Source organism: Telopea speciosissima, chromosome 1 (assembly GCF_018873765.1).
Source record: "Telopea speciosissima isolate NSW1024214 ecotype Mountain lineage chromosome 1, Tspe_v1, whole genome shotgun sequence".
NCBI lineage: Eukaryota > Viridiplantae > Streptophyta > Magnoliopsida > Proteales > Proteaceae > Telopea > Telopea speciosissima.
In genome coordinates, this window is record NC_057916.1 from 73,242,557 (window position 1) to 73,269,599 (window position 27,043).

General features: G+C 43.9%; 1 protein-coding gene and 1 pseudogene across 1 annotated transcript in view; both read right to left on the reverse strand.

The window, feature by feature from the left end:
- Positions 1-27,043, reverse strand: part of LOC122658661 (very-long-chain aldehyde decarbonylase GL1-4-like) — a 126,557-nt gene that overhangs the window by 5,968 nt on the left and 93,546 nt on the right. Inside the window, exon 10 of the mRNA XM_043853715.1 lies at positions 1,564-1,733. Coding sequence (XP_043709650.1) covers positions 1,572-1,733 — 162 coding nt within the window. The 3' untranslated portion in view covers positions 1,564-1,571. The remainder of the gene's footprint in view (positions 1-1,563; positions 1,734-27,043) is intronic.
- On the reverse strand, positions 1,612-9,018 carry LOC122658700 (annotated as a pseudogene).

Sequence of the window (27,043 nt, forward strand, 5' to 3'; positions counted from 1 at the left end):
AGGAAGAAGCTTCAATAGCTTACCTACCCCCAAGATGAGAGAGCTCCACGATTTATGGCCCAAGAGATGGGGTCTCCACCTTCCTCCAAGCCTCTTCACCTTCCTCTTCCTCTTTCTCTCCTCTTTCTCTCCTCTTTCTCTCCTCTTTCTCTCCTCCACGATTTAGGGTAGAAGAGAATGATGAAGGAGAAGTAATGTTCTCTCTCTCCCTCATGGACTCATTTATAATAAATGGGTATTTGGGTACCTCTAGACAAATGGGTCATGAGGCCTAATGGGTCAACCCATTAGCCCTATGTGGGTAAGTGGATGGAATAACCCATCATTGGGTCAATAGGTTAAATGGGCCTGCCCACAACCTTAATTAGGGAAAAGCCCATTCTTAGATGGGTTCATAAGAGATGGGTATAAGTCCCCAATGTACTTCCTAAAGGTACGCGTTACCCGAACTTAAATTATTCCCTTCTCTCATGAAATAGCTCGAGCGGTTCAAGCCCGGACCCGCACTTCGAGGTTACCAAGGGAAGAATAATTAATAAGTCTTGAGGCTAGAACTTACTTTTCCCCCTGTCATGGTTTATTACCCATGACCCCGAACAGCTTCGCCACGGCAATGCTAAGCTCATCACCGAACGAATTATCCAACTGAGGTGACGGTCCAGGATGCTCTCTCCTGAACTCCTCGCTTCCCGGGCTGGTACTTGGAGGGTAGTCGACGAAGTCGCCGTCAACGAACTTTCCCCACTGGCGGTTGAGGAATCTTTCCTCCACAGGCAAACCCGTGCTGTGGTCAACGATTTTGTAGCTAGGTTTGACCATCATGGAGAACAGGTCACCAGCATACATGGCAGCGGTATCTACACGTCACGAGAAGAAATGATATTTAATTATATCCCGGGGTACGGGTATAACAACCTCGACACAAGTTTAGGTGCCTTCAATTCTTAGTTGGTTCTTTGTGATTTCACCTTTGTTTTCTTTCATTTTCCTTAGTGTTTCTCCCCCGCTCTTGGGTCATGTCCTTGTTTGGGAGGAGGAGCTACAACCCATTAAATTGGGACTTGGTTTTCCTCCATCCGTGGCGGGAGCTAGAGAATCTAGCCCCAGTAAAACAAGGGGTGTTTGAGTCATTTCATAGGTGGGCCCCCTGTGAAATGATCCAAACATCCCTTGTTTTGCTAGGCTGGATCCTCTAACTCCCACCACCACCGGAGGAGAACCGAATTGTAATTATATTTTTTTCTTTCTAATAAAGTGATTGACAGTTTTTTTTTGGGATGTTTCTACCAAAAAAAAGTCTTTTTTTGTTTTTTGTTTTCCTCACCACTTTTCAAAGTCTCTCTAGTAATCTCTTTACAGACCTTAGCTATTTCCATTTTGCTATCTTTACACACCTTAACATCCATCACTTCACTCTATGTCACCATTCAATCAACACATAGCCAGGAAAAAACATAAGAAAAGAAAATATCCATGAACTACTCCAATAGTCTGAGCCAAGTCTACCGGTTTGGACTGCTTTTATTTAGTAGTTAACTCTCTTTATTGTTATATATTCTATATTTACTAGATCAAGGGGTGACCATGGGAGGAAATCCATGGCGAAGGCTAGCAAGCCAGACTTTCTCTACATCAAACATGAAGTCCCCACACTCGTGTTCATCCCATCCTTCCAAGGCATGTACAATTGCAGCTACACGCCACGCACTCATCACTCTCCTTGGCAACCAATTCTGTAAAATAGAATCAGTTATCTTTCACTACAAGTGAGAAATCTAACCAAACCAACTAGTTGAAAGGTGAAAAGTAATTACCTCGTAAGAGTATACAGTTTGGAGAGCCTTGGGTATGACCATAGCTGGAGTACTATACTAAATACAATCCTTGCGAGCCTTTGCTGGAGGAAACTATGAGCATTGAATGAAATGGGTCCCTTCTGGTGCTCTTCTTTGTGCCTCATCTCTCTCTACTCCTCCATCTCCCACCAGCCATACCTACATCATTATTAAGTTGTTCTTTCATCCAATAATCACTATTAATTAATAGTTTTTTTCTCAATTGAAATACAGAGATCATAGTTATTGAGGTAAGAATCCCACATCGGCTATGGGTGCTCCGACTATCAAGTATAAGAGCCACAAGAGGCAACCCCACTTTGAACCAATTGGTTCTAAGATGGAAGCTTAATATGGTATCACAGCAGGTCCGTTGGGTCTCCGTCGATGATGAGCCCTACTCAACCCACGAAGACAGAGCCCTAGCAGGCCTGCATGTAAGGGGGAGTATTGAGATAATAATCCTACATCGGCTATAGGTACTCTGACTATCCAATTTAAGAGGCACAAGAGGCCACCCCACTTTGAACCAATTGGTTTTAAGATGAAAGCTTAATAATAGTTCTTTTGAATGATTATTTTCTTATAGTTTTCTTCCTCTCACCTTGTGTGTGTGACTGGTAGGGAAGATCAAGTTACTCCACAACTCTGTAGGGAGTCTTAACTTAAGCTTATCAAAATCATTCTTGCATGCCACAGCTACCTGCTACACTCTAGTATTGTTAGAGAAAACCCAGCATTGTAAATAAATTTGAAAATCAATTTGAGGGATCTGCTTTTGACAAGTGAGATGAAAGCAAAAAAGAGAGCCAAAAAAAAAAATTTGGGTTACCTGAATGCCTCTTTGGCATAAATCTTTGGAAACAGCACAAGCAACTTTAGAGAGGTTTCCTATTAGCAGCACTTGTTTTGCTCCTTGTGGGATGCTATGAAGTATAACAGCAACACCTAAGCTGCTTCCATCTACGATTCGAATCTTAAGCTTTGGGTGTTTCCGGAGATAAAGCTCACCATTTCCATTAAATTCCTCTCCCGGTTTATCACCAGGTATTTGTTAGTATTGAGGTAATCCCACATCGGCTTCTGTGCTCCAACTATCAAGTATAAGATCCACAAGAGGCCACCCCACTTTGAACCAATTGGTTTTAAGATGGGAGCTTAATATGGTATTGGAGCAGATAGGTTGGGCCTCCGTCATTGATGGGCCCTGCACCAACCACGAAGACAGAGCCCAGAAGGCCTGCACATAAGGTCAAGTATTGAGGTAATCCAACATTGGCTGTTTGTGCTCATACTATCAAGTATAAGAGCCACAAGACGCCACCCCACTTTGAACCAATTGGTTTTTTAAGATGGAAGCTTAACAGTTGGATGCTAGAATCAAATATAAGCATAAACCCCATTCCTACTAAAGAAGAGGAGAGTAATCTATTTAACCTTATTTAGGCATATATTGGTTGAAACTCTACATTACAATTTTAGAAACCAATAGTTTGAAGCCTATACTATAATGTACATGAGTATCACTTACCTGATTTAGAAGACCTAAACTCATCACCTTAACACCTTCACTCTCAGCCTCCCAAATAGCTTTCTCAATCAAGCCATTGATGGCATCTCTATCCCTTGATGAGAAATACTGCAACACAAAGGTCATACTATCATTTGGAAATTATGGTAGCAAAAGCAGCAACAACCAAACAAGAAGGTTAGAGGATTTGAGGTCTTACGTGAAAACTATATCTCGGAATTACCCATGTTTGCATCTTGAGTTTATCAAACACATTCCTCTCCACAGTAAAGGTGGAACCAAAGACCCAAGTGAAGAACAAGAATCCATATGGAATTGGCCACAACATCCACAGATACCATTTGGGAGAGTATGGCTTTGATGCTAGAGAAGCAATGGCTGGTGGTAGATGGTAGAAGGACTGTAGTGTTGTTGGGTGAGTCAGGTGAATCACATCTGGAGTCTGTTTCCTTCCATTGAGTGAAGTTTTGTACAAATTGTCTGTGGACTTATCCATGGTTCCATATATGTAATCATAGAGAGGCATGAAGAGAGAGTAGTTTGTACGGAATTTCGTATGATGAAGAGAATGGAACCTGTATGGCTACATTAAAAAAAAAAATAACTGTTTAGATTGAGGAGTTTAGCTCTTCTGATCAATTGCCAATCTCATAGAAAGAGAGACTAAATTCAACTTCTAAGGACTTTTTGCGAGATGACTAAACCCCCCAAGCCCCCTCCTCTTTCTTTCTGTTTAGATTGAGATGATCCCTTTTGAGGGTCTTTTCTGTAGGACTTTTTTTTTCCCTATCTTTTGAAATTCCTTGTAATTGTCCGGGAATGTCTGGATGTTAAATACTTGTAATTTTTCCTTTTTAATTAAAATTTACTGATTCTTAGTCAAAAAAAATAAAAATAAAAGAAAATAGCAAACCCCAAGGGATAGCTGGATTCGATTTGAAGATCTGGGCTACAATCAGTCAAAACCCTCGTATATTCAAATTTTCAAAGCTTTATTTTACCACTTGATCAATTCTATTTGGGCTAAACTAATCAACGTGTGCGCAAGGAGTTTGGGGTCTAATTACCCATAAATGTTGGATCCCAATTGAGCTACCACGTGACAAGTATTTGAACAGCCTAAAAAGGTCCTCTAGGAAAGCCATTGAGAAAAACCTCTCCTAGAAGGAAAACTTTCTAGCTAGGTTCACTTGATAAGAATACAGTAATTGATAAGGGTGGTCTATGAATAAATCAAGTAATAAAGAAGTTTGGGACAAGGCTTCATGTGTTTCTCATACTAGACCAACATCGTTAATTGGAATCGGCAACTTTATGGATATTAAAATTAAGTTTGTTGAGCACATGGATCTGGCACATCTATATATGGTTGATATATGATGAATTTTCCAATGCTATTGACGGTTGGATGTTGTTGCATTTCTCTCAAAGAAGGTAATGGTTTGTATAGGGAGTGAGTTTTATGGAGTAGGGTCAATTATCCAATATTCCATTTTGAGCAATTGTAGGAGGGTTGGGTAGCAGACCTTTACAATTGCATTGCACCCAATGGTATCTCTGATATCAAAAATTTTTTTTTTTCCTACAAAAAAAAAATATCATTGTTTTTATTTTATTATATTTTTTGGCAGAAAGAATGCCACACAGTTATGCTAGGCATGCCGCCCTTGCACCCTGATACAAGGGCGACTGTTGCACCCCTTGTCATTTCTGGGGTTCCAGGGGGTTCGGCGATCATTTCGTGCGCCCTTGTGTCAAGGCACAAGACGGCGTGTGCTGCACGATCGGGTGGCGTTCTCTTTCCTTTTATTTTTTTTTTTGGGGGGAAGGCAAAGATTGTTGCCTACATGGCCCCTGCGCTAGCACAGAAGTCAATAAGAGTGCATAGGGTCATCCAATAGGGGTGGGATTTTGCAATTCACAGGGGGCAGATCGATCAGTTTGCCCTTCCTGTGTCTGGGCATGCAAGCTTGATCCACGCAGCATAGTAGTGATCTTTTTCCCCTCTTTTGATCTAGTTTATCTTGAGAACGGATCCGCTGCATGCGCATACCTGAACAAAGCTCATACAATAGTGTATGACAGACAGATGTCCCATTCACAACTTTTTAGGGCACAAAAAGGGTGTTATGGGGAGCAAAAAGGAACATGTGTCCTCCAATATTGCACGTACATGCAGCGGAACTGGACTAGTTTCTCTTCATGATTTCTCCTCACCATTGTGATCTTGGATTGGGAAAAGTAATTTCAGCCGCATATAATAGGGAGTGGGAACTTATGATGATGATCTTCACTATTCTAGGAGTTGGATCACAGGGTGAAATTATTATGAGAACATAAAAGAGGAACAGAGAATCCCAAACCAGCCACATGCAATGAGGCTAGGCATGGGAGTCTATGATGATGGAATTCACTATTCTAGGAGTTGGACCTCAAGGTGAAATAATTATGGGAACATAAAAGAGGAACAGAGAGGAATAGAGAGGAACAGAAAATCCCATACCAGCCACATAAAATGATCGAGGTGTAGGAGTTTATGATGATGACGTTCACTATTCTAGGAGTTGGATCACAAGGTGAAATAATTATGGGAACATAAAAGGGAAAGAGAGAATCCCAAAACGGTCTCCATCTCCGTCTTATATTTTTGGGATTTTCTTATACTCATTGAGGTGTCGAATAATTTGTAGTCTTTTCTTTTTCCACTTTGTTATGATACATAAATTTTTTCCAAGGAGAGAACTAGTGTCATTTCACAAGCATATTTGAAAAATGTGCATGACAAGGACAAAGTTTGATAATGACTAATGTTATGTCACTCTCAACTTTTATTTTGGGAAAGAGATCGTTGTTTGGATGTGTAGCTCCTACACCAACGCAGGGGAGTAAGAGCATATGCAAGGACATTAACATAAATGTCATTTTTTATTTAATGGGAGTAAGGTGGTACTTTCACATGCTCTTAAGGGTGTCAATTGGATATAAAATCGGGTATTCGGTTTGGATCCGGTTCGGTTCCAAGCAGTGGCAGTGGGATCCAAATCCAAACCAAGTCTCGGATTGGTTCTATAATTGAATAGTCTAACCGATCCTGAACGTTTCGGTTTGGATCTAGTTACAATTTGGTTCTTATCTGGTTATTACATTCGGTTACTATATCTAATTTAAATTCGATTATGCCATTCGGTTCTTGTGATAATTGAAGGGTTAACCACTTAACCGTCAACTTAGAATCTTTTAAACCTAATAAACTATTAGGTTTTAAGTTCACTTTAAAGGCGGGTATTCGGTTTGGATTCGGTTAGATCGGTTTAGTGGGTAGATGTCGGTTTAGTGGGTAGATCCGGATCCGACCCGAACCGAATTATAAAGACATATTCAGATCCATGACTTAACCATATTAAATTCGGTTCGGATCAGTTCAGGTTATTCGGTCAGGATCCGGATTCGGTATTTGGTTACTAGTTACTCATTGACACCCTTACAGGCTCCTGTGTCCAAGCGCAAGAGCCACACTACCAAGTAGCATTCGTTTTCCGTTTTATTTTTATTCACTTCTAACTTATTTTTTGAAAACGCTTTTATACCTTTATCTTAAAAATGTTTTGATAATAAAACAAGGGGCAGGCAAGAGATCTCTATTTGGTTACATGGTCTTTACACAAGCGTCTGGGCTAATGGGTGAGCACGCCTGGGTATCTATCCAAGGGGCAGAGGTGTCATCTCACATTGCCCTATGAGAGGACGTAGGAAACACCACCAAGTAGAGATCTTTTTCCCAACTTTTAATTACACCTATAGAATTTTTATTGGTTTATGGTTGAGGTTATCATTTTTGCACTTAATTAGAAAGGAAGTAATGGATCTAATGTAATAGTCAATATATGAGTTAGATAGAAATAAAGTTATGAGCTATTCATACTTACGATGGAGTATACATAAAGTACTTGAGAAAAGTGAAGTTTTCGAAGACCCACTTAGGTACGAGCTCGAAGTTGCAGTGTCCCATATAATTCATGAAATCAATGTAAGTTGTATACCCCACGATTGCAACCACAGAAGCAGTTCCAGTGCACAACATTGCCAGAATTGGGATAAAGAAGAGTAGATAATAAACCAGAAGTTCTGCAAATGGATGAGTTACAGCTGCCTTGCACAAAAAATAACAACAAAAAGGTGGGTTAGATTCATCCAAAGAAAATCATCTCTCTTTCTGGGGACTATCAAATATAAGAGCCATAAGATGTGACCCCACTTTGAACCAATCAGTTTTTAGTTGGAAGCTTAATGTGGTATCAGAGTAGTACGTTAGGTCTCCGTCGATGATGGACCTTACTCCACCCATAAAGATAGAATCCAAAAGAGGCCTCCACATAAGGGGGAGTATTCAAGTAATAATCCCACATCGGCTACGGATGCTCTGACTATCAAGTATAAGAGCCACAAGATGCCACCCTATTTTGAACCAATTGGTTTTAAGAAAATCATCTCTCTCTCTCTCTGTTAAGATGATAATCTTACATCAGATGTGGGTGCTCAGACTTTTAAGTATAAGAGCCACAAGAGGCCACCCTACTTTGAACCAATTGATTTTAAGACGGAAGCTTAATATGGTATCAGAGCGAGTACGTTGGGCCTCCGTCAATACATGATACTCCACTCCGAACCAATTAGTTTTAAGTTGAAAGTTTAATAGTCTCTCTCTCTCTCTTTCTATTTAATTGGATAAAATTACAGAAGAAGAAACTGTGGTTACAGGTGATGGGCTCCTTAACTATGGACAAGTGATGGTGAGAATGGTATCGAGAATAAAGGAAATGATGATGTAATGCCCTGTGAAACCAATAATAGAGGAACTCTACTGGACCCATGGAGAAGAATGGTGAGAACCAGGCCATCCCATCTCCACATTGGCACTATTGTAGTCTGGGGACGATAAAGAAGTGCAGTGTAGCCTATAATGCCATTTAGAATAACCTGGTCGTCCCTGCAAGTCATTAATTTCTCATCAAAAAAGGTTAATGGGAGAGGAAGAAGCTCAATTTGGATCCTCTACTGTCGAGCTGCCCAGATACGGTGCTGCACGCAATGATCGTCTTATCCCCATTCAGGTAAGGTGTTCGGGCAGGGTAAGGCAGACATTGTGCGCAGCACCGTGTCTAGGCAGCACGGTCAGCTCGACAGTAGAGGATCAGATCGAAAAAGAAAATATAAGATGAGAAGATATATGAACCAGTTTCTTTCTCTATCGACTTGTTCAAATTCGATGTTCTTATCTAGAATCCTATGCTTGGTTTTAGCAGTTTGGAAACGAGCAAAGCTTATCCATAGCTGGCTGTGAAGCATCCTCCACACCAATAATGGGAAGATATAAAGCAAGATTACGTCCCTCTCTCGCTCTTCCTTGGTCACCAATGAACAAAGACTATGTGCCATGAAAGGTGACAACACCACGTACTTGAAACACAAAAATTAAAGTCTCATTAGATCAACAAAATAAAGAAGAATAAATTTTAATTTGTAATAGGGGATATTAGATAGAAAGGAGAAGGGTGAGGTGGTATTACCTTGAAGTTTCCAAGCTTTTGCCATGGCCAGTTCGTCAAGGGGCCTGGGTTCGAAGCCATTTTTGCTCGTTGGCTTGGCTTCCCAACAAAGAGATAAGTGCTTAGTGCTAGTATATATTTCGCTCCCACCTATTTATAAGATGGAGATGGCATCTGTGTGGGTTTAGTCCCACATCGGGTGTGTGTTTAGTATATCCTCTATTCCACAGTCCTCCAAGTCTGTTTACCTTTTGGGTACTGGGTGTGGTTTGTGTGTTTTCAATATCAAAAATTGTTTGGTAACGCATAATAATTTCTATTTCTTGGTCAGAAAAGAAACAGAAACGCATTTGTTATGTACAATCATTTCTGTTTCTAGAATTTCTATAAAATTTCAAAAATGTCATTAAATACCCAAAAAGTTTGATGGGGGTTGACGAGGTGGCATCGGTGGCAATTGAGGTGGTGGTGGTAGAGGTGGCAGTAGTAGTGGAGGTGGTGGCGACGTTGATGGTGGTGTTGGTGGTGGTGGTAGTGGTGGCGGCGGCAGAGGTGACGATGGAGGTAGTGGTGTCGGTGGCGGTGGTGGTGGCAGTGGTGGTGGCAGTGGTGGACGTAGTAGTGGTGGTGGTGGTGATGGTGGTAGAGGTGCGATGGAGGTGGTGGTGGCGGTGGAGGTGGTGGCGATGGAGGAAGTGGTGGTGGTGGCAGAGGTGGTAGCAATGGTGGTGGCAGTGGTGGAGGTGGAGGTGGAGGTGGAGGTGGACTAGTGGTGGAGGTGGTGGTGGTGGTTGAAGTTTCATTGATGAAGTTTCATTGATGGTGATGTTTATTTTAAACATGAAATTATTGGTTTGCCTATCAAATTAAGCATACGCTCATTAAAGAGCAACTCCCCCTTATTTCTTCCTTTTACTTCTAGGAAGTTTCAAATTGAAGTTTCTTTTTTTCTATTTCTCAGCAACTTTGTGTCCCAATTTATTTCTAGAAACAAAAAAATGAACCGATGTTAACAAGCGGTTTTCTCTTTTGTTTTGTTCCAGGAGTGTTATCATGCAAGCCTAGAAGATCCAAATCCCTTAAAAATCGAGTTTGCCCAAACTCTGGCAAATCTGATGCATTTGCCCCTGAATATTTGTAAAATTCTGGTTTTTTACTTTTTTACCCTTGTCTGTACAAGTGGATCAGCTCAGTCCCAACCGATACTAATCTGATTTGCCAAAATTGGCCGATCCGAAATTACGAACCTTGGTGTTTACCAATATCCAAAAAAACAAAAAAAAATGGAAATGGTACTACCAGACCCACCATTAATTAAGCTACGGAAAATTTCCCTTGGGAAGCAAGGACCACCCCCATGGACAGTGGGTGACGGACTGACAGCCATGCTCCCATGCGCGATGAAAATTCTGCCATCCATTTGTGCTGTCGCACCCTCTCATTGGTTGGCACATGCAGCGTGGCCCTGCAACCCACCCAAAGAATGGTTTCTCATTAAACTAATAGCAGCCTATAGCTGCCATATGGCAATTCAGGCAGCAGACACCAAATCATCAACAACCCAAAAAGTTCAAAAAGACCGTGGTTTTATTATTTGTTGAAAAATAAGGCTATGGACCTGTGGTTGTTACTATATATTACAGAGTAGCTTTTATGATAATTTGTCGGTTACAAATTACAATAAGAGGCGACAAGGAATTGAAAGCAGCCCACACAAGGATCCAGATCCTCTACTACCGAGCTGCCCGGTAGAACCGTGCTGTCTAGACATAACGAACGGTGCAATGACTGTCTTACCCTTATCCGAGCACTTTGTCTTAGTGGAGATAAGGCGATCATGCCTCAGTGTGACTGAGCAGCACGGTCCTGCCAGATAGCTCGGCAGTAGAGGATCCAAATTGCCGACACAATGGCTTTGGGTTCAGACGTTAGATCCTCCACCCCACAGGGGAAAGAAATAACTCACCAACACCACTAAATCATTGACATGTGTCATTACAGCCAATTTTTTCCTCGCACTTAGTCATTGTTATATTTTTATTTTTCAAGAGAGTAAATTACTAGTACCTCCCATGTTTTGGAAAAATTACACATACCTACCCTCACTTATAAATTTAGAGCAGAGTGATCCCCCTCCGTTAGTTGATCCTTGTAACCTTGTTAAGTGATGAGGTAAGCGCTTAGATTTTACTACATGGCTAAACTATCTTTGAAGAAGGGTAAACTTACTGTTTTACCCTTCTTTGAAAAAACTCCAAATCGCAAGTGAAATCAATTAGGGTTGAGTTTTATTCTCTACAAACCCTTTCATCTCCGATGAAAACAATCTTCCAAAGGCTTTGAATCTTCGATGAAGACATTCCGGAAGAGACTTCTCTACTTCCAAAACGGGTTGTATTTTCGTGCGCCCCACATTGCCCCACATACAAGGCGTGCGGAAAGTATCGCCTTGCCCCCGTTCGGGCAGGGACAAGGTGGTACTTTCCGCCGCCTTGTATGTGGGTCAATGTGGGGCACACGAAAGTACAGCCCGCTTTGAAAGTAGACGAGTCGGATCCAGACATTCCGACCCTACTATCCTCGTAGCCCAACAATCCCAACAACCTACTCATCAAGTAGAGGTAATTTTTTCTCCCTCTTATTCTTGAAATGATCAGTGAAGGCTTTGAGTTGCTTGGGATCTTGAATTGGAGCGATCATTTCCCTATTCTGTGTTGGTTGGACTTGCAAGGTAAAAGGGAAATATGTTTGAAATCTTGTCTCTAAAGAAGACATGGACAGAATATGATTTGGTGGCTCTAAATAACATGGATCATTTGCACACATCAATATTAGGTGAATGTATATGTGAGAGCCAACCACCTTTTCTATTTTTATCATTTATAAGGAGAGGTGGGATTTCGGATAGGATAGTTTGACCCATTTCTGACCCTTGCTTCGCTATTCCAGATGGAACAGGAAACCTGATGTAATCCGTTTTCTTGCTTAATGGATTTTCTTTCTAACAAAAAAAAATAGAGATGAGGTTTTTATGAAAACAAAATTAAAATGTGATTGACTCTCACATGTACGAACCTATTGATACATGCAGAGGAACCAAACTCGCTTTAAGGTGCAAGTTTTTGTGAGAATTAACCCGTTTCCATAAAAATAATAGATATTTAGTGACAGATAAAATTACCCGAGGTAAAGTTACTTTTAGGGACTACAAAAAATAACCGCCAAGGTTGCATGCGGAGTCCAGCAGAAGAACAAGCTGAACCGAATCATGCTAGCATTTCATCAACATGTATTGTGTCTAAAAAAAAATCATAATAAAATAAAAAATATACATATGATGTGTCTAGAAGATCAGGAATCATGACACATCAACTAAAGCGACATTAACCTAACCGGCCGTTCTGACCGTCCAATAAACACGTGTGACCCATTTTAATTCTAATATTTTAGGGAAAAGTGTTTAATATTTTCAAGGTTTAATTATGGGCTTAATTAATTATTGGGCCCAGTCTTAAGATGGGATTATCAGTCGGTTCGGACCTCCACTTAGTTTTACCCAAGCTTCATCCTGGTCATGGATAGATCACCCAGGTTCGGGTCCATAAGCAGTGATAATTGCCCTATGAAGACTTGCTTTCGCTACGGTTCCGGTGGGTTCCTTTAACCAAGCCACTGCCTATGAATCGTCGGCTCATTCTTCAATTGGCACGTGGTCAAATATATGGGTTGGTTCAAGCATGTCACTCGGTTCAAATAGAGATGAGCCAACCCAACTCATTGTGGAAGTGAATTTCGCTTTTGGGACAATACTATAAGTACTAGTGTAGAATCCCTGCAGTCACGTTGCTTTTCACTTCTCTTTTCTCCCACAAGAAAAGGGTGTTCACTAGTTAAGAACAGGAGGTTGCAAAAGATCCATTCTAAGCTTGATTTGTCAAGGGCAGAGTAAAGAGGAGATCGTTGGTTATTTTTCTTATTGTTCTTCATCAGCATACTAAGTTGCAAAGTACAATAATCTCTCTCCTTCTATTTCAATTGAAAGTTTGTATTAATTGATTTAATTTTACAAAAAGAATGCTACCTCGTGGCATGGCCACATGGTTTCTATGCGTGACACAGAAATATATGAAAGTATTGCACTGCCCTAATGGAAAGTCAAAAATTTTCAATTTACGACGATGTTCGCGTACGCACTCCCATTGGCCACAGTGCACACATGCAGGCTCTAGAGGCCCACGGAAAGGCTTTGTGACACACTTAAATGTTCAGATAGTATGGCTCAAAGGATCTCATATTACATTTGGTATCCGTCACTTGGTTGCTAAATGGTTCAAAATGACGAAATCTTGCTGCTATCCGAGCTCGCAGCCAAAGAAATGGAATCTTGAAAGGTATTTTAAAAAAAAACTAAGACCCAGGAGGATATTTGTGAACTCAAAGAGGAAGTGAATTATTCTATTTCTTTGGCTGCAAGCCCGAGATAGCAGAATAGTTCCTGCAACAAATTTTTCGAGATAAGCATAGACCAATTGGGGAAAATTTTCTTCACCCAGCAACAAATCTCACAAATATCTCCTTAGGTGGTTGAATTTTCCAAAATACCCTTCGAGATTCCAAGTTGGCGCCTATGATTGGGTAGCAGGAACATGGCTGCAACCCAAACAGCTACCAAATTTTGTCCATATTTAGATAGAGATGACAAGATCGGCCCCCACCCTTCGGGCCAAGAGAGGAAGATAGGATTGTCAATTGCAAGGGAAGGGGAGGTCACCTCGGCGGAGCTTCTTGTAGAAGTATAGAGGAGATAATGGTTTAGGATGACAGTGGTTGATTCCTATTAAAACAAATACCACGAAACACAAACAAACAAAACAGAGCAAACAAAGATGACACATAGATTTAATGTGGTTCACACACCAATTTGATGTGCTACGTCCACTGGCAAAGCTGAAGATGATTCACTATAAAAATGGAAGAAGATTATAATGGAGATCTCTTAAGAACACCAAAAGTCACACAAGAACTCTCACCCAGAAACCCTAATTCGAAAATCTTCAAATCTCACTTGTTTTCTTGCTTACACAACTAGACGAGTAAAACATATAAATACTCCCCTAAGCAAATCGAAAATAATCTCATTCGAAACATCAAAAAAATGTTGGAGCGGTTTAATCTTCAAAATGGGTACAAGAATTTGAAATTCACAAAACAGTTCCATCAACGAAGCCCATCAAATTGTGACCACGAACGATGGGAAGGAGTTGCGAGCGCCATAATAGATAGTTGGTGTGGTCTAATTTGATTGTTGGGGAAGGGGAGTGTCGAGGGTCTATCGAGGGCCGGCCTACAAGTTGGGGGGAGAGTGTGGAGGCCTGGAGGGTATATCAAGGGCCCATAGGCCTACAAGTTGGGGAGGTGGGAGAAGTGTGGAAGGTCAAGGGGCAGAGGGTCTCGAACGAGACATATCAGTCGGCAGCTGCTTCGATAAGTAGCATCGTTACCAACTACGCAAGGCAGTGGCTAGCGGTCATGGACATTCAATGAGCAGAGAATGCTACTCCAAGTGAGTTATCCCTTTCTAGCTTGTTAATGAGTTGTGTTGGTGGGAGTTAAAACCACTACATGCATGCATGCATGGAAATCTTGGCCAGGGCTTATATATGTTAAGGTTTATCAACATTTTCTCAACCATATGGTTAGCTATAAAAGTTCCAGTCCTTCACTTATGAGTACGGATGAAATGGATAATCGAAATCCAAATCCGAATCTGAATCCATTTAGAGATATCCGGAAAAAAAATCCGAATACTCCTATAAAAATTCGCCCGAAAAAAATTTGAATACTTAATAATAAAAAAATTAAGTAAATAATGATTTTGAGGGTTTTTGAAGATTCAACAGGTTCTAGAATATGATGAAAAGAGAATCATGATCTAACAGATGTGGATTGAGAGTGAATTGTATCTGTTAGGGGGAGGAAGGTCCGGATTCCACAAGGTAGAGATGTAAACGGATGGTCCAAAATTCGAATCCGATCCACATCCAAATCCATTTAGAGGTATCCGTATTTGGCCAGAAAATATCCGGATCCAATCACTTCCGATTCGTATCTGATCCAAATCCGATCCGTTTACATCCCTACTTATGAGTATGAAAGATCGGATGCATCGATGACACTTGTTTCTTCACAACTACAAAGTCATAATAGAGATCATCTTGGAATAAGCTGACAAAACATAAATAAGCCGCCCAACATGGAAAAGAACACATTGGGATCTCTTTGGAGTTTGAAATGAGAGCAACCAACAAAGCGTAAATAGAGGAGACTTGAATTCTTCCCCATTCCTACCCAAAAAAAAAACAAAGAATTCTTCTCCATTAATTGACGAGTGTGAGCGCCTCAAGTGTCAAATTTAGTCTGTGTTTGGTATGCATTCTTGGAATATATTTTAAATTGATTTTGCATTTCCGGATGATAAAAGTAATTATTTTTATCATCCGAGAATGTTAAATCGACCTAAAATGCATTGCAATAATGTATACCAAACATTGACTTAGTTATGTTGAAAATATCTTTTATACTAGATTAGAGGAAGAACTTATCTGTACCGTATCCTAGACAAATTGTATAAGACACGTACAGATAAGAATACCATACATGGTATCACAAACTTAAAAATAAGAAAAAAAAATCTTGAGGAAATGGTGGGGTAGAGTCGTGCTACTGATCACTCTTCTTAAATCTAGGTAATGTGTATTTGCCTTAAAGATGACAACACTCCCTACCAGATCTACCAGTACTTGTTACACTCACCTATTGGGTTACTTCGGGACACTTTAGAGTCATGCTCAATTAAAAATTTATAATAAAACCATGAACTTCCTTTCCATTTTTAAGAAAAAAATGAGACACCGTCAAAGGTTGTTTCCAAAAAATATGTCCAAAAAATATATATTTTTCATAAGACATGTTTAGTGATCATTTAAGGTCTTTTTGGTATCATTTTTTGATAATTTTTTATTTTTTCATGTGTTTGGTATCATTTTTTAACCTTGTTTTTAGTTAAAATAAATGAAACACCTCCCCTCACCTCCCTAAAAAAAAAAAATCATAATAGACTCATGGATTATCGTCAAAAATACTTTTTTGTCATTTTTATGTTGAATTTTAATGAACCCATGCGTTAATAGCTCAAAACTGAGCATAACGAAGTAATTTCAATTTACCATTTAAAACCTCCCATCTCCAATCCTCCACCATCTCCCTTCCTTTCTCTGGCGCCGCTACTGTCCTCACACATATTTTGTCCGCAACTCCAGTACCCAGTAGCCTCCAGTGCCCTTCTCTGCAACTCCAGCACCCTTCACTGCCGCTGCTCAACTCCCTTCTCCGCAACTCCAGCACTCTCCTTATAAGCCAACCCCCACCCCTACTCAACCCATTGTTGTTGTTGAGAATTGAATTGTGATATTATTCCACTTGATTATCTCTACTATAAGTGTAGAGTATAAATACAGAATTACATGTGATCTTGTGTGATCTTACAAAATATAGAAACTGAATATTGCAAGTGTATTATCACATGTGATAATACAATATATGGTATATCTTGGTACTTGATACATCCAAGATTCATCGGACCAATCAGCGGCCGCCACGTGTCACAGGGAGACCCGCTCCAGAACCAAGGAGAACGAACCGGGGGTCCCACCTGGGCGCGGCCAGCACCCAGGCGAGGCCTCACCCAGGCGCGGCCTCACCTAGGCGCGGCCTGCACCCAGGCGTGGCCTCACCCAGGCGCGGCCTACACCCAGGATCCTCCTGCATCCAGGCGCGGCCTCACCCAGGCACAGCCTCACCCAAGCACGGCCTGCACCCAGGCGTGGCCTCACCCAGGCGCGGCCTGCACCCAGGCGCGGCCTCTCACCCAGGCAGGCCTGCACCCAGGCGCGGCATCGTGGACGCGGACGTGATGTACACGGACACCGGGGCCACTCGTCTATGACCCAATCGTGTCACTACAGACTCTTGTCACCACCAGGACTCTAGGCCACCGCTTAGAAGTCACATCACCCAGACGGATTCAAGCACCAATAACGTTATCACCACACGCGAGTATCTATCCAACAAGGATCTTGATACCACCAGGACACTCCCTCCCGCGGGGAGATGGCCAATTAGGATAGAGCCCCGTTACCCAGGGCCTCTATCCACTCAACGGCACAATCGCCATCAAACTGGGACTCTCCACACCGCCATACACTACTATAAAAGGCAAGGTACACAACCCCATAGAGGGGGATCAAAACTCATATTGAATAATCACTATTCATCTATTTGCTCAGGAGATCTAACTTTGGCATCGGAGAGCCCCAGGCCGGAACCACACAGGTTCTCTCTAGTGACCCCTTGGTCTACTTGCAAGTGACGGCACTCGCAGGATCGCTCGATGATTTCTTGACGCAACAGATTGGTGCCGTCTGTGGGAACGACGCTAGCCATTACAGCTACTAGCTCGCTTCCATATTCATTCAATGGCACGAAGGAAGACTACCACCACCAACAACAGAGCAAGGAATGGATCACCACCCCCAGAGTGCTCTCACCGCAGAGCCAATGACCAGGACCATGTCCCTCTAGAGGAAGAGATCCCCCTTAATGACCAGTTTGTGGTCGACGAGCCCAACAATGACGAGGCAGACGATGTGGTGGTGGAGGTGATACCTGACCCCAATGCTCCAGCCACTGTGGGTCAAATCAACGACCTGCAACGACAGATCCTCGATGAACAACAACTCTTTCAAGAATGCTTGACACAGCGTTCGACGTCTCACCGTCGAAGGACTTCGCCATCAGCAAGGGTGGAGTTCGTACCTCGACAAGAGCCGAACCCTAGGAGATCATCTCCCAGGGGCGTGAGATCAGAGAGACTTGTGCAACAGGCAACCCCCACTCTGCAGGGGGGGAGCTTTCCCAGCATCCCAGGAGAACAAGAGACTTCTCGCCACGGTCAGAACGTGGGAGGACGCCAACACCCAGGGCGAGGGTGTCTAGCCCACAGAGATCGGTCCGAAGGTCTGTATTCGACGGACGACTTGAAGAAGGTCACATACCACGATGAAGCCGGACCTACAGAGAGGAAAGCCCCTCACCATCACGACAGGGTTCATCATGGCGTGACCAGTCACCATCCCGCCAACACTCAAGGTGGGAGGGGACATCCAGGAGAGAGCGTGAACGGGGTCGCAGCGAACACCCGGCCAGGCGTGAGGGACAGACATGGGACGAGGAGCTCGATCGAAGACTCCGCGACCTGGATGAGAAGTTGGAATGGTTGAAGAAGCAAACCAAAGGCGAGACATATTCCATACCTGGACAACACCCATTCTCGACAGAGATCATGTCAGCCACGCTACCTTCCAGGTTTCGACTACCCACCTGTGAACTTTACAGTGGTACCACTGACCCTAATGACCACATCAACTACTTTAATGGCATGATGACGTTGTATGGTGGGTCGAACGTGGTCTCCTGTCGAGCATTCCCTGCATCCCTCAAGGGAACAGCCACATCATGGTTCTCCAGGCTACGACCGAGATCTATATGCTCGTTCGCAGAGCTATGCGAACAGTTCATCAACCGCTTCCAAAGCAGTGTCAAGCAGAAGAAGACCACCATCAATCTACTGAACGTGGTACAGAACCCTGGGGAATCTCTCAGAGAGTACGTTAGCAGGTTCACCAAGGAGTCCCTAGAGGTTTGAGACTTGGACGACCAGACACAACATGCAGCCCTAGCAGGAGGCATCAGGGATCTGGACCTGATCAAGGACCTGGCACGTCATGAGACCAAGACTATGAAAGAGCTCCTGGAGTGATGCAACGAATTTGCAAATATGGTCGAGGTACTACAAGCTAGAACGAAAATAATCGAGGCCAAGCCACAGGACAACAAGAGGTCAGCACCTGATGACCGTAAAGAGGGTAAGAGGTCGAGGATAGAGCATCGACAATAGAAGGGCGACCGTCCATCTGGGAGGACAGACCGTCGCCCAGAGAGAAGTGAGAGGGCAAGCACCCCTGAGTTCACACCACTAAATACCACCAGGTCCCAGATACTCATGTAGATCCAAGACCGTGAGCTACTCCATTGGCCATGACCCATGCTAGCAGGACCAGAGAAGCGAAACCCTAACAAGTATTGTCTCTTCCACAAAGAGAATGGGCACGACATAGAGGAGTGCTATCAATTGAAGAGAGAGATAGAACAACTTGTAAGAGCAGGAAGCTTGAACAAGTATGTGAAGGGGAGACGTGAGAACCGCTCAGGCCAAGGAGACAGAGGTCACGACGGAGACAGAGTGGAACCGAGATGAGAAGAAAGAAGAATATCGAGAGAGAGACCGCCTAGAAGAGCGGAGAGATGCAACAGAACCTAGTGGCACCAAGGGACCTCCTATCCTCACCATACTTGGAGGACCGGGGCAAGAGTCCACCAGAAAAGCTAAAGCTCATGCCAGGTTCGTGGGAGTGGCAGAGAAGCCAAGCAAGATAGCCAAGACCGAGGCTGTGATCTCCTTCTCGGATGAAGACCTGGAAGGACTAAACTTCCCATATGAAGATGCCCTGGTAGTACAGGTGGAGGTAGCCAACCGACCTATACACAGGGTACTAATAGACATAGGGGCGTCTGTTGACGTACTCTCCTTGGACGCCTATAGACAGTTCGGGTTCGAGGACGATCAGCTCAAACCAGAGCCGACTTACCTCCATGGATTCTCAGGTGCCACCACCTCCATCAGAGGTACCATAGAACTACCCGTCACCTTCGGGGTACACCCTCGACAAGTGACTATCATGGTGAATTTCATGGTAGTCAAGTCTGTGGTGTCCTTCAATGGCCTCCTAGGGCGACCATCTCTGACAGCCCTTAGAAGAGTCATATCGCCACTTCACCTGAAGATGAAGTTCCCCACCGAGAATGGGGTAAGCGAAGTCCGAGGAGATCAGAAGAAAGCAAGGGAGTGCTACGCCACCTTCATGAAAACGAATAATGGTAACACCCGTGGAATGGCACTCTGCCTAGAGAATATGGTCAGTGACCAGAGAGATGAACTGACAGAGAGAAGGGGAAGACCAGTGGAAGACCTCATCTCATGGTCCCTCAGCCGGAATGACCCCTCCAAGGTCGTTCAGGTCGGCTCGCTACTACGCAAGGAACAGAAAGAAGGGCTTGGACACCTCCTCCAAGCGAACATGGATGTCTTTGCATGGTCGACCTCCGACATGCCAGGAATACCACATCCCATAGCGGAGCACCGACTACATGTCGACCCAACCAGGAAGCCCATTCAACAGAAGCGGTGTAACTTCGCCCTCGACCGACAAGCAGCAATCAAGGAAGAGGTCGAGAAGTTAAGCCAATCAGGGTTCATCAGAAAGGAGAAGTTCCCAACCTGGCTCGCAAACGTGGTCATGGTACCAAAGTCAAGTGGGAAGTGGAGGATGTGGGTCAACTACACCAACCTGAACAAGGCATGCCCAAAAGATGAGTACCCACTGCCCAAGATCGACCTACTGATCGATGCCACCGTCGGCCATGAGATGCTGAGTTTCATGGATGCCTACTCCGGGTACAACCAGATCCTCATGCATGAGGGTGATGAGTCCGACACCGCATTTCGGACGGACAAAGAGAACTACTGCTACAACGTCATGCCGTTCGGGTTGAAGAATGCAGGGGCCACCTATCAGAGGATGGTCAACAAGATGTTCGAGGAGCAGATCGGGCACAACATGGAGGTATATGTGGATGACATGCTCATGAAAAGCATCCACGCCAACCAATACCTGACCGACTTAGAGGAAGCATTCACAGTACTAAGGAGGAACCAGATGAAGCTAAACCCTGTAAAGTGCGCCTTCGGTGTAACGTCAGAGAAATTCCTGGGGTTCATGGTCTCAGTACGTGGAATAGAAGCCAACCCATCCAAGATCAAGGCCATCCAAGAGATGGTACCTCCTCGGACGATCAGGGAAGTGCAGAGGTTGAATGGAAGGGTCGCCGCCCTTTCCAGGTTCGTGTCACGATCAGGTGATAAGTGCTTACCATTCTTTAAAACATTGAAGAACCTCATAAGCCCTAAAGATTTCACATGGACGGAAGAGTGCCAAAAGGCATTCGAAGAATTGAAGGAGTACCTAGAGAGCTCACCACTGCTTGGGCGACCAGAACCTAACGAAGAGTTGCAGCTCTACCTAGCCGCCACCCCTATCGCGGTCAGCGCAGAACTGCTGAAGGAAGAAGACAAAGTTCAGAGGCCTATCTACTACGTCAGCCATGTTCTGATCGATTCAGAGACCAGGTACACTAGGATCGAGAAGGTAGCCTATGCATTGGTAATCGTAGCCAGGAAGCTACGACCATACTTCCAAGCCCATACCATCATGGTCCTCACAGACCTACCTCTGAAGAAGATACTCCACAAGCCAGACGTCTCCGGATGATTAATTGTTATACCCGTTCCCCGGATCATAAGTAATTATTATTTCTTCCCCGTGACATGTAGTTATCATTGCCACGTATGCTGGTGAGCTGTTCTCACTGGTGGTCAAACCCAGCTACAAAATTATTGACCACAGTACGGATTCGCCTATGAGGAAACTATTCGGGGTCATGGGGGACAAACCATGACAAGGAACTAGTAAGTGCTAGCCCTTAATTTTATTTATTTATCCTTTCCCTCGATGCCCTCGAAGTGTGGATCAAGGTTTGGACCGCCCGGGCTATTTTAGTTGAGTTGGGAATAATTCACTTATGGATCCCACTTGCCTTGGGGAAACATGTGAGGAGCAATTACACCAATATCATGTGAGCTCATCTTTAATTAGGTTCTTCCCTAATTATAACTAGTGGGCAGGCCCATTAGCTTAAGAGGCCCATTGGGCTTAAGTGGCAATTTAACCTAAGGGTCCATCTAACTCTATTTAACCCAAGGTTGGGTATTTCTTTCTCTTACCCAAATAGAACTAATGGGTCAACCCATTAAACCCTCTTGACCCATTTAACTTAAAGTACCCATTTGGCCTAATGACCCATTTGTCTTGGATCGACCCATTTAACTCTTAACCCATTTAACCTAAAGTACCCATTTGGCTTAATAACCCATTTAACTTGGATCAACCCATTTAGCTCTTGACCCATTTGACTTAAGGGACCCAAGTCATTTTCTATAAATAAGACAAAAGGGGGGGGGAGAAGCATTCTTTCTCTTTACTTCTCCCATCTAACCTAAATCGTGGAGGAGAGAAGAAAGGAGAAAGAAGAAAGAAGGGAAGAAGAAAGAAGGAAGGAGCAAAAGAGGAAGAAGAATGGAAAAGCTTGGCTGAAGGCTTGGAACCTCACCTTGTGGAGCCCTCTACGTGGAGCTTTTCTATATTGGGGGTAGGTAAGCCATTAAATCCCACCTCTTTTCTTCTATTTTGGGTTTTGAGGTTTGGGAAATGGGAGAGATTCGACCTAGGGTTCTCTTGGAACCCAAGGAATCGATGGAACCTCTAAACCTAGACTATAGTGGAGTTATTTCACTCCATTACAAGCTCTAAGCTTAAACAATCTCTTTCTATTTGAGAAATTTAAGGTTTCTACCTTATTATGTCCTAAATTAGGTTCTCTTTGCTTTCCCTCTTAAATCCTTGGGATTACATGAACCTAATGAGGTCTTAGAACCCTCATGGACCTAGGAGGAAGCTTCCTTGAAGCCTCCTTACCTTTAAACCCCTTGGGAAAGGAACCCCTGGGGAGAAACCTTTCAAATTTCGATTCTGCAGGTATGTGGTTTTACATGCGGTTTCAAGACCTACGAGAAACCACCCTTGCAACCACCCCCTGAATAAGCCCCTGTTAAAGTCGGTTTTAAGTGCGATTTCATGTTCTGAGACAAACCACTTGTAAAACCACCCTTGGCAGAGACCTTCCTAAGCCCCTGGTTAGCTAGGATTTACATGTGGTTGCAGGAATTGGGCATGAAACCACCCATAAAACCACCTTGCCTCTGAAACCTTATACTTAAATGATTTATGGGAGACTTTTTGGGGATCCGTCCCTTTACTTAATTAACCCTGTTTTCACTCTTTATTTAGGTTTAAAGTTTTCGTTTTGCGACGTGTTACTTAATTGCGGCGACAACTCATAACATCGGAACATAACTTATATGTGAGTGGGTTTGGTTGTTTGGGCTTGATATTATTATTGCATTGTATATTATGTTATCATTATAAATTATTAAGCATGCTTGCGCATATTGCATACTTTTATATATGATTGTTATGATGTTGATTGGAGATGCTTTACTTTAATGGGTCTCGGTGCCAGTGGGTGCCGGTGCCGGAACCCTAGATACTATATACATTTATGAAGTAATTATGTTGAATGTCATGTTGAACTGTATGCGCCATGCCGTGCTGGTAATCGGGCACTAAATCAGATGAAAAGTTGATGCGCCCGGATTACCTCTCGGGACGATAGGACTTCTATGTAGTATATCTACGACTAGGATTTTACACCCTTATGCTACGACCCTTACCAACAGGGGTTTAGGTGTTGGGTAATCAGTACACCGGATTCTGTGGAGGTGGGAGAGGCCAGTCATGGTAGTATTAGTTATCAGGGGTCTGCCACTGAGTGGTCTTGGAGGCTTCGATCGGCGTAGGTCCCAGGTGACAATTGAGGTTTCATTGTGGCGATAAGTTAAGTGACCCACAGTGTCTCTCGAGTTGTCACAGTAGCATATACCTCTGACTTAGTTGTGATGTTAGGTGAAAAATTTATTTAACATATGCATGTATCATTGGACTATGTGAATTGTGTGTTTGTGCATCCCCATCCCCTCACTGGCTCAGTGGAGCTAACCCCCTCGTGTACACACTTTTTTTAGATTATTATGCAGGTACGGAGAAGCCGGAAGCTGTGTTTGAGGAACATGGCGACGGGTGTCCTTGTGACGATTGCGCCTACGGGCCGTGAGAATTCTTGGGACTTGTTCCCCTTTTGTTTATTTTAGGGCGTAAGCCCATGTATAAACATTTACTGTTATACCCTTGTTGATAGTTATTAGATGGTAATCGAAAATGGATTAATTACAGTATTTATCATCTAGGCTTTGATCATCTTGTAACTATTTGATTTTATATGCTTTCGCAAAACTATTGATCTTTTGGAATGTAATATTCCCTTTTCGCACTCTGATATTATATGGCTTTAATATTGGTTATGACTGTGCGTTGGGACACTGTGTCAGTGATCCTGGTAGCTTAATGGGATGACACGCGTCATCCTAGTCACCCCTTATATTATATTGTATCCCTTGTCTGGGATGGGGGCGTGACATTAATAGCATGGGCGGTGGAGTTAAGTGAGCATGACATCAGGTTCCAACCAAGGACAGCCATCAAAGGCCAGGCTCTTGCAGATTTTATTACAGAGTGTACCTGTCTGAGATCGAATCAGAGATAGGGGAGCCTGAGGAGAAGGATCACGGATCGTGGGACATGTTCGTGGACGGGTCGAGTAACGCGGCGGGAAGCGGCGCTGGCCTCATATTAACCAGCCTCGAAGGATTCCGTATCCAATATGCTCTTCGATTCACCTTCCAAGCATCCAATAATGAAGCAGAATACGAAGCACTACTAGCTGGACTCCGGGTGGCTAGAGCCATCCAAGTCACACACCTATCCACCCGGAGCGACTCCCAGCTTGTGGTGAATCAGGTGAATGGAGAGTACGAGGTGAAAGATGATAGGATGGCATCATACCTAGCACGTGCTCAAGCATTGATCGAGGGTTTCATGAAGTTCGAGATGGTTCGAGTTCCCAAGGATAAGAACGCCGCCGCCGATGCCCTATCCAGGCTAGCCAATGAGGAACTCCGAAATTTGGCCAGCACAGTCTATATTGAGATCCTACATGAGCCAACGTATAAGGAAAAACAGGTTAACGGAATCAAGGAGGGACCTAGCTAGATGAACCCTCTACTCAACTACCTCCAGAACGACATCTTACCAGAAGACAAGGCCGAGGCAAGGAAGATCAGGATGAGAGCTGCAAATTACACCGTCCTAGACGGGGTACTGTATAAGCGGGGGGCAACAGCACCACTACTCCGGTGCCTAGGACCCAAGGTGGCAGAGTATGCCCTAGCAGAAGTCCATGAGGGGATATGTGGAAGCCACAAGGGGGGATGAGCCCTAGCCTACAAAATCCTCCGCCAGGGACTATACTGGCCACGAATGCAAGAGGAGGCCATCCAATATGCCAAGAAGTGCGAACAATGTCGCTTGTTCGCCCCAAGACCCATCTACCCGCCACCAAGCCGACATCGATCCTCAACCCCATACCTTTTGCCATGTGGGGACTGGACATCTTAGGCAACTTCACCGCAAAGACCGGAAAGCAGAAAGTACCTGGTCGTCGCGATTGACTACTTCACCAAGTAGGTCGAAGCTAAACCCTTGGCCAAGATAACAGAGACAGAGATGGAGAAGTTGGTCCGTGACGACGTCATCTATAGGTTTGGGGTACCATAGATCCTCGTCTCAGACAACGGCAAATAATTCAACAACCCCAAATTCCAAGCATTCTGTCACAGCTACAACATCGACTATCGGCCTGTATCGATAGCATACCCACAGGCCAATGGTCAGGTGGAGGTCACCAACAGAACACTACTGGAAGGAGTCAAGAAAAGGCTAGAGGGAGCCAAAGGAAAATGGGTCGAAGAGCTACCAAGCGTCCTGTGGGAGTACCGAACTACAGTATGAACACCCACAGGAGAGAGCCCATTCCGCCTAGCATATGGTATTGAAGCATTGGCGCCAGTAGAGGTCTGCGCCATGTCCCATAGGGTTCTGCACTTCAACAAATGTACCTATATCGACGGACTACGGGCGAACCTAGACTTTATAGATGAGGTCCGTGAGAGAGCACTACTAAGGAACGTCGCCTACCAACAACGTACTATCAGATACTATAATGCCAGGGTCAAGGAAAGGCTATTCCACCAGGGAGATCTAGTCCTACGGAGGGCAAGTGCATCACAACCACAGAAGGCAGGGAAGCTGTCAGCCAACTGGGAATGACCCTACATAGTCTCCAAGCAGATACGTCCAGGGACCTACCGCTTGAAGACTCCGGGGGGCAAGAAGGTAGACCGTACCTGGAACTCAGAACACCTGAAGAAGTATTAACAGTAGAAGCAAACAGCTCCATTAATAGTAGCAGTCAAGTAGTAGTAGTAGCAGTAGTGGTAGTGGTAGCAGCAGTAGCAGTAGACGACATCACTATTTCAAGGGCAATTTGAAAATTTTCATTCAAAATAAAGAGGTGTTTCAGGAATACTTGTCTTCTTCTACCACTCAATCGAATCACTGCCACTACACCAAGGCGTTACGCCACCATGGAGGCTTTATGCCTAAGGCAATATGCAACCACTGAGGCTTTATGCCTAAGGCAACATGCCACCACTGAGGCTTTATGCCTAAGGCAACATGCCACCACTGAGGCTTCATGCCTAAGGCATCATGCCACCACTGAGGCTTTATGCCTAAGGCGTCATGCCACCATCGAGGCTTTATGCCTAAGGCAACATGCCACCACTGAGGCTTCATGCCTAAGGCGTCATGCCACCACTGAGGCTCCATGCCTAAGGCGTCATGCCACCATTGAGCCTTCATGCCTAAGGCAACATGCCACCACTAAGGCTCCATGCCTAAGGTGTCATGCCACCACTGAGGCTTCATGCCTAAGGCGTCATGCCACCATCGAGGCTTTATGCCTAAGGCATTATGCCACCACTGAGGCTCTATGCCCAAGGCGTCATGCCACCACCGAGGCTTTATGCCTAAGGTGTCATGCCACCATTGAGGCTCTACGCCTAAGGCGTTAACCCACCAAGATCCGATGACCACCAAGGCGCAACGCCACTACCAAAATCCTATGACTATCAAGGGTCATAGGGCATCAACGCGCAAACAACCACCAAGAGACAATGAAATCAAACAAAAGCAACAGCGATCACGTAGAGAAGTCATAATAGTTACAACTCAAGTTCAAAAAGGAAAAAGGTCAAGACGTCT